Here is a 9,434-nt window from a genome sequence, read left to right on the forward strand (position 1 = left end):
ATCAAGTATAACAGTCCTGTTAGCCTGGGGGCCCTGGATCTGGGCATGGGAAGAAAACTGCAGGATTGGTTGACAGACTGGGATAAAGATGAAAACCTGCTGAGGAAGCTACAGCAAGAAGGGGCTAATGCTACTATAGTCATATACCATGATCAGAACAAAATAAGGCAAGTGGAGCATCTACTGGAAAAGGATGCTAGCGGTTATTGGTGGGAAACTTTATTTGGTTATTCCAGTAAGGCCAAGGGGGTTTTGAATTATTTAATCCATCCGATTGTGGTATTACTCATTCTTGCTGTGGTTTTATCACTGGTACAAGTATATATGTGTTGTTGGACCAGAAATTTATACACAAGGATTTCGAATATGGATAGTAGAGTTGGAGGACAGATTGACAGTAAGGTCTTGGAGGCTTTACTGCCAATCAGGTGTCCAGAACAGCCCAGAGTATGCCAAAATTGTGGCAGGGCAGGCCATGATGAGCGGGCTTGCATGATCCCAAGCCGTGCTTAACAAAATGGGATATAGGGGATGGAGATTAAAATGTAAAGTTCAGGTGATGGTTTCTCCAAGGACAGGATTTGTCACTTTTTCTATGGGAGTATGTAAACATTTTTTTTTATTTACTATGTTACTGTTTTTGTCGGTTAAGGGTTAATGCTGGAGTGAAATGTATTCATTTTTATAATAGTTGCAGTCAGTCCATCCTCTGGGTGCTAGGTCTTAAGGTTGGTTTGGAACTACCATTTAGATATTCTGAGTGAATGTTGGAGAATGAATGGATACCCCTTTGCTGTTTGCCCATATCGCAGTCCCCTACGAAGTCGCCTGAGAGGAGAAGGCCAAGAAATAGCAACGTGGAGATCCTTTATGGAAAATGGCTGGACAAAGCGGCATATGTTGGAATGTACAACATTTTCATGTACGAAAGCTGCCGAACAGCTATCTTCAAATCTTGATGGCATTGCTCATCAAAGAGACCAACTGTGTGTTGTTCAGGCCTGCAGGAGGCATGGCAACGGAGATGATCAAGGTAACATTCCTTCATCTGGACAAGACATCAAGCTTTGCACCCTGTGGTGTTGATAGGAGTGTATGCGCATTGGGAAGACACACTCAAGATATCCTACTTTGCATATGAAGGTGACTGGCCATGGTCTAAAGATCAAAGGACAAGGTGTTGACCTAGGCCAAAGGAATGATCTGCAGTACGATGGTGCCCCCTGCTGGAGGACTACAGTGCATGTGGACAAATATGAAGGACCATGCCGATTGGCCGAAAGACATTTAAGGGACATGCGGAATTCTGGGTAAAGGGGGTGTCGATGTATGTGTATGAATGGGTATAAAAGTCCGTGCGAAGCAATATTGCTCTCTCTTTGAGCCCAGCCAGGATATAGGAACCAGAGGAAGGACTTGCTGTGTAAAGTATTCTCTTGATTGTCTTAATTGTACTTTTGTATCTGTTTGTATTTTTTATTATGTTTAGTTAGATTTGTGTATAAATAAATAAGACCATTGCTTCTTTTAACCATTGTATCGTTATCATCATTGGAAGCAGAGAATAGCAAGTTGGCGTATTTCAGGAAGCCAAGGCAATTTAGTTATTACAGATTTACGGTATCGGGTCCTGGAGAGTGTGGACTTGTGAAGCAATACTGCGGCCAGGTCCTCCGACAAAGTGATCCCCGTGAGTTGCTTAGTAATCCGAAGGACTGCATCCCAGAAACTCCCCAGGCTTGGACATGACCAAAAGATGTGTAAGATAGAACCGTCCTCCCGCCCGCATCTCCAGCACAATGGAGAGGTCTGAGGGAACATTTTGTGGAGCTTGGTGGTCTTTAAACACTTTAACAACAGCTGCTCTTGAACATTTAACGAATTCTGCTGTTTTGCTGATACTCGCTCCATGGCTCCGTGCCAACAATCATCCCACATTCAAAGGCTGTTAAATCTCGTTGTTTACCCATATCTTCAGAAAAAAAATCACTTCTACTGTCGTGGTAAACAACCTGTTTCCCTATTTACAATAGTCTGGCCCTCTAGCAACTTCAGCGCAAAATTAAAGCTAATTAGCCTACAAACATCAGGTGGTCATAATAATGTGGCCACTCAGTGTATATATAACGGAAAATTGTACACTTACCTATCGGTAATTTTCCTTTCCCGACGCCGATACATGGCAGCATACGGGTATGGCTCTGCGCTCAGCCCAATTGTATGCTGCCATGTGGGTGTCAGGAAATTATATATATATATATACACACACACACACACACACATACATATACAAACACACACACACACACACACACAAAGACACATATACACAACAGGGATGTGAAATTCCTATCGCCCAACGCCCGGGACATGCAGTACTGGGCCGGCTGTTTTTGTTTTCTACATTTAGCCCTGCTGCAGGCTAGAAGAGCTAAATTCAGATCAGGGAGCTGCTGCTTTTAATACAAGTGATCTCAGATCACTTATAAAAAATGAGTAGTGATCTTGTCCGCCCTCCCCCACTCTTCTGGGGGACCCGGGACCACGGCAAATTAGCTCAGGATGGAGAGCGGGGAGCAGAGCGAAGAACGATCGCTTTGTTCTCTAAGGAGTTTAACAGCTGAAGCACCTCAACTATTATGGTCACGTCTGATACAGATTCTTAATTCTTTTATCAATTCCCTCTTCCAAACAGCAAACTAATACATTTCCAAAGTCTTTCTTTCAAACCTCTGAGGCATTAGTGGACACACAGCTATACAGATTTCTATGTTCCCTATTTGTTTGAAGTTACTTTTGTGCTGCAGAAATGCTTGTTTACTTCATCCAGAGGCCTGACAAGCTGCATCTGAGTGAAATGACTGGGGAGTTTCTGTCTGCAGCACAGAGGTAACGTTACACAGGTAGGGAACATGGAAGTCAAGCCGTGGAGAGACTAATCTCTGCTCTTACTTCATTTAAATAAAGAAGAGCAGCTCTAGTGAACAGCGTTTTAAGTGCCCCAGTGTCATAGCTCCCCTAGAGTCATTGATGTGAACATGGTTTACTTTTCTCCTGTATTAAAATGTGACAGAGCAATGGCTGATTCTGCTGGAGTGATGCTGTTCTCCTGTTACTGACCAAACACCCATCCACAGAACCTCCATCACTCCCAAAAGCCAACCTTTGGACAGAAAAAAAGAACTCTCTACAGCAAAGGCTCTGACTTCTGGATGCAGTCTGTTATGTAGAAAGCTTACCAAATTTAAACTGATTGGGGTTTTAAATTTTAGCACAGTTTCAGTGTGTGTCCAAAAATATTGATAGCTTGCTGATTGATTTAAATATTGCGTGGAAGTGGAATTAAATTTGAACAACTAAATACATTTAGGGGAAAAAAAGGTTGTAAATATACCTACCCAGGCTTCTACCCATGGTGCCCAGGCTAGGGTGACATCATAGTCTTTTTGGCGAGATCCCAGAAAATACAGAGCACCTAAATCTCGTGCTCCTGTACTGTGCTGGAGTATCCTCTCAGAAGGTATGGGATACTCTGTATGGGATATTTACTATAATTTTTCTCTGCAGGTTTATACATATTTGCCCTTCCCATTTTTGTTTGTAGGCACTTGAACAATAAAAAGGATGTAATTTGAAATTACTTGCCTGTAGATGTTTAAATTTGGCACTCTCACGCGCCATTTATCCTCTTCACATGAACATTTTGTGAATAGCTTAACCATGTGAACAGCTTGTTTTCTAGTAGAGTTACATAGTAAGGTTAAAAAAAATAAAAATGTCCATGAAGAATTCAGTTGTGTAGTACAACAGGGAAGGGTGGAACCTTTAGAGTGTAGGCTCAAATTATGTGTTGCAAAATTCCGCTGTAAATAGTGGAATGAATACGACTGTCTAAAAGAATCTGTAGTTGAGAGGCTCGAACAGCATCTACCACATCAAGACAGCGGAGAGAAATCTCCCTGAAATGTTTTAGAGCAGGACACAAAGAGCAATGTCCTGGGCATGGTGGTAGGAAGAAACCACTAGGAGGCCTTAGGCCTCAAAACAACCCTATTCCGGTGTAACATTAGGAATGACTCTTTACAGGATAAGGCTGTCAACAGGATAATGGCTCTTTACAGAATAAGTCTTGGCTTACAGAGGTGATAGCAATGAAGAAGGCAACCTAGTGATGGAAGTTACTTAGTGGAATATCTCTAAAAGGATCATAGGAGGGCTTCTGAAAGCCTGACAGAACCAGATCCCACGGCCTCATGGGGAAAGTACAAGGGGAGCAGCGTGAGCGACAACCTTTATTAATGATTTCACTTACTAGTGGTCTTTAGAAACGGATTGCAGGGGTAGAAACCTGACACTTGATGGTAATCATAGTCATAACACTGAGTTAAACCAGACAAGAGAAGGACAGGATGCATTCTATGAAGTACTTCTTGGCATGGAGTGTCCTAGCCTCACACCAAGCAAAGTACAGCTTTCAAGTGTGATAACAGATAAAGTAAAAAGTCGATTTCCTAGCCTTCAGGAACATAGGGATGACTGAATCTGCATAACCCTTGTCCCTCAAGACCCGAGTTTCACCAGCCAAGCCATTAAAGTCAACAACCAAGAAGCAGGATGCACACAAGAATAGTACGGACAGCGCTCTCGGATTGGGCCTGGGGAAATGGATTATGTAACTCTACCTCGCCTGCAGCCCTGGGAGACAGGAGGAGTACCTGCACTTGTAGAACAAAAGAACAAACGTGAGGGCGCAAGGCTAAAGGGGCTATATAACTAAGTTAAACATAGTGAGAGAAGCGAAAGGAGATGGAACACTTACTTTGAGTGGGTCTCGGGACCAAATGAGTACAGGACTGTGGAGAAGATCGTGAAGTCCAACGTGTATAATCAATGAAGGCTGGTATGTTGCCTGGGGCTGCTTATCTCAGGGAAGAGGAGAGGGGTGGACGGAGGTGCGGGTAGTGACACACGAAATGTGTCCGTGTCCCCACTACTGTGATGCAAAGTGCCGGCGATGTGTTGAATGGCGTCTGGCTGGGCTGCTGCAGCTGCGAGTGGAAGGACTCGAACTGTGTATGAACCGTGACTAGACCTGTGCCCGTACCGTGGTGATGATGTAGGATGGAAAGTCGGCCGGGATAGTGATAGAGTGAAGAGTGGTCAGGTCAGTAAGGTCGTGGGTGGATGCTCGGGAGCAACGCGTTTCGAAGATGTTACCTCTTTATCAAGCTCAATAGGAATGGTATAACGGCGGCGGGAAACCGCCGATTTAAATGTGACAGCTGGGCGGAGTTTGGAGGCGGTGAGCGGCACAGCCGCGAGTTGAAGCTGTTCAGCCTCAGCGTATGTTTGCGGGTTCCGTGTGTGCCTTGAATGTGGGGATGGAGAGAATTAGAAGACTGTGAATAAGGCATTTTAGGGAAACGAAAATCAATAGTTTATTGTAAAAACCAGAGTATGGGCATCGAAACCCTGAGTGGTTCGTTATAAAAAGACATGATAATTTTTAGTATGGAAAACGATCTTTTGAGTCAAGAGGGGATGAACAGGGCATTCGATAAAAGGGTTAAAAGGTTCCGTGGTAATGTGCTAAAACTGTGACTCCGAGTATGCATGTGGATACATGCATAAATATGTACAAAAGGAGGGGCTATTATATATTAATAACTTGGAGCCTATATTGAGGGTAGTCTGTATAAGGAATGGTTTATTTATTATTCATAATATAAAGGTGAAGAATTTGGGGGTAACAAAATACAAAATATATAAAATAATATAATTTAAAAGATTGTAAGATTTAAAAATGTATGTCAATTATGAAAATAGTAAGAATTAAAATGTATGGGGAAATTAAAAAAAGAAATGGGAAGATGGAACAAGAGCACGCAAGTGGTCTGGTTTCTGTATAAGCATGCGGCTAGGGCTGATATTAAGTGCCTATATGAGACCTGTGCTCGTGGTAATGGACACGGGATATATAAGAGAGGAGCCAATTAAACCGTGTGTCCAGAGCCCTAAGTGGGCCTCAATGGGTTATAAAATGGTTAAAATTTCCAATTCCTCGTTTAATCCTGTTGGAGACAGCGTATTGAGTTTGTAAAAATTTCCAATTCCTCGTTTAATCCTGTTGGAGCAAGCGTATTGAGTTTGTAGATCCAAAAAGTTTCTTGTCTACATAACTTTTGGAAACGCACGGCTGGGGAAAAATGGTCAGGAATGTGTTGCGGATACTGTTGCCAAAATATTCTTGGATCTGCAAATTTGATATGGTATAAAAGTCAAACTTAGAAAAACCTCCTCTTGCCTAACCACTACCACTGATAAATGTCATGTGGATCAAATTTCCTTTAAATGTACCATATGCTTTAATGTTGCGGTTAATATTTGGATAACTGAGATTACGCATGACAAAAGCACTACATCTCTGCTTTCTACCTTTTCAATTTGTAGCACTGTTTTAAACTTTGGATTACAAAAAAGAAAAAATCACAATAAGAACATTAGAATTTCTTCACTATATATACTATATACACACATGCAGTGTTAATCTTAAGATATCTCCATCTTCATGGCTCTGAAAGAGAAAAAAATAAAAAAGGCAACTACTCCCCCATTTTATCTTTTCTAAACACACTCAAACTTTCTAAAGGTGCCCATACACTGCTCGATTCTTGTACGAGAACCGCGGGAAATCCCGCGATCGTACGAGAATCGAGCAGTGTGAACGAAGACGTGCGACCGTTTCTACTGTACGGTCGCACGTCTTTTGTCTAAAGAGCACGCTAGAAAACCATCCAAAAATCGTACGATTTTTAGGCTGGTTAGAACGGTGCTCGGGAGACAAATGCCGAACTGGCCGGTGTGCGCACGCGCACACTGCCCGTTCAGCATTGCGGTCATCGGAAGCCCGCCCCTCAGGGGGGCGGGCTTGCGATGATCGAGAGTACGATCTGCCTGTCCAAGATGGGCAGATCGTACGTTTTTTTAATAACCCACTAATTCCCACTAATTATTAGTCAACAGGAGTTGACTAGTTTTCCTTAACCACTTGATGACTGGGGTGTTAAACCCCTTTCTGTCCAGGCCATTTTCCAGTATTCAGCACTGCAGTACTTTGACTGACATGTATTTTAGTGGTATTTAATTACCACTGGGGTTTTAATTTTTTTAACTATATCATTTTAAAAAAGTAGCGCAAATTTGGAAAAAAATAAAAATAAAATGCAAACTGTTTTCCCTACATTATGTTATAAACATTTATTACCCAAATTTTTGGCAAAATGTAAAAGATGGGGTCATGTCGGGTAAATAGACAACATGTCAAATTGCGTGTGCCCGCAAAAAACTACCATACCCAAAATTTCCCATAGGCGACACTTTATAAGATTTTACTGCTCATCAGTTTAGTGTAGGGATGTCCCGATACCACTTTTTTAATACGACGTACAAGTACTTTGCCTCAGTACTTGCTGATACCGATTACTGACACTTTTTCTTAAAGGGACATGTGACTTTTTCCTAAAACAATACAGAATAATGATTTTAGGGCAGTTACTTTATATCTCTGAAAAAAATAAACTAAACCTATTATTGTGGAGCTAAAGAAATATATACAGTATATTGCCATAAAGTATACTCAATATATAAATAATTTGGTGCAATACCAAATGTATAACAAGTGTATGCGTGTACAATAACTTCTTCAAAGTAACAAACAATAAAAAAAATCTGAACAATTTCAGTTAGTACAATTCAGTCCCAATCTGAATCAGTAACTCAATCTCCAAACAGTCTGTATCTTTATAAAGGCAAAACACCATGTGCTCCAATACCACACTCTGTGTGTAATGATCACTCGCTTCTCCCACACACGAGAATATTCCTGCTCCATAAGGAATGGGCGAGAGACAGGAGAGCAGGAATATTCATAGGTGTGGGGAAAACCGAAGGATCATTACACACAGAGCCACAGCATATGAGGATAGTCTCTGCAGAACGTTCGAACCAGCGCATAATAAGCAAGTAGGGAAAATGTAAAGTAACTCATCCATTGTTGCTCACATATAAACAGGTGTGTTGTCATTCACATATAAACAGGTGTGTTGTCAGTCACATATAAACAGGTGTGTTGTCACTCACATATAAACAGGTGCGTCTGCGCAGTGCAGGGGCTGGCTTGTGGGAGGCAGCACTGTGAGGTCCCTGGAGTTCAGACTCCAAGCCCAATCTCTGTGAATAGCTTGTGGGAGGCGGCAATGAGAGGTCCTGGAAGGGCTACGACTCTGATCCCTTACTCTCTGGCTGGCTTTTGGGAAATGGCACGGTGAGTTGACACGCAGGTGAAGCTATGTATCGGGGCATTTTCATGGGTACAAGTACTCGTGAAAATGCCCTGTATCGGCCCCGATACTAGTATCTGTATCGGGACATCCCTAGTTTAGTGTCAACAGTAATTAATGGCCCTAGAATTATTGCCCTCACTCTGATGCTCGTGGTGATATGTTATGTGCGGAGTAATCGTTGTTTTTGCACTTTGGCGCACCCAACGTGTATTTACGTTGATGTACGTGCACGTGGGGGCAGGGGACTTAAAATTTATATTGGGGTTTTTTTACTTTTTTGTGACTAATTTTTTTGAACTTTTTTTTAATTTTTTACACTTAACTTTATTGCTATCATATTAGGGGGATAACAAGCCCCCTATGTGATCGCAAAAATACAATCACAGGTGCTCTTTATGGAGACATCAGGGGACTCTAAGACCCCTAGTGTCACCTAGGGACCCCCAAAGAAGCTGATGAAGCACAGATCTGGCTATAGCAGCCAGAGAGATGACAGCTAAAGGAGGAAGTGATGTAATACACAGCTTAGGGGGCGTGCGCGAGCCGGAACAAAAAAAAAAAGAAGGCGTATAGCTACGTCCACCCGCTTTTTACAACAGGTAGACGGCAAGCGGTTCAACGGAACAGGCAGTTTGTTTTACCTCCTGAATACATTTTTACTATAAAAACCTTAACTGATAGCATAGTCAAACCCATTATTGTTTTTGAAAAAAGTTAACCATTCATCAAGAAACTGAAGACTTCAAAAGGTGTCCGCTACTATCTTAAAAAAAAAAGTGTGCAAACTAGATTTAACCATGATAGAAAAAACAAATGGAAGGTCCAGATGCACAGCTGCGCAAGTAAATCAGAATCTACAGTATAGAAAACAGATAGGTGCTCATTTAGGTACATTTTTAAATTATTCTGCACAAAACATTGGGGGGAATTTATCAAAACCGGAGCAGACAAAATCTGGAGCAGCTGTGCATGGTAACCAATCAGCTTCTCTCTTCAGTTTGGTCAGTTAAGATTTAAAAATGAAAGAGAAGCCGATTGGTTGCCATGCACAGCTGCTCCAGATTTTGTCTACTCCAGTTTTGATAAATTCCC

The 9,434-nt window shown here is 41.9% G+C and overlaps 1 protein-coding gene across 1 annotated transcript in view; it reads right to left on the reverse strand.

Moving 5' to 3' along the window:
• LOC108801723 (alpha-(1,6)-fucosyltransferase-like) overlaps window positions 1-9,434 on the reverse strand; it is a gene marked incomplete at its 3' end in the record, with an annotated part of 93,538 nt that overhangs the window by 1,783 nt on the left and 82,321 nt on the right. The window contains exon 6 of the mRNA XM_018573630.1: window positions 5,218-5,368. Coding sequence (XP_018429132.1) covers window positions 5,218-5,368 — 151 coding nt within the window. The remainder of the gene's footprint in view (window positions 1-5,217; window positions 5,369-9,434) is intronic.

This window comes from Nanorana parkeri, unplaced genomic scaffold, assembly GCF_000935625.1.
Source record: "Nanorana parkeri isolate BGI_ZX_2015 unplaced genomic scaffold, ASM93562v1 scaffold2463, whole genome shotgun sequence".
Classification (NCBI taxonomy): Eukaryota; Metazoa; Chordata; class Amphibia; order Anura; family Dicroglossidae; genus Nanorana; species Nanorana parkeri.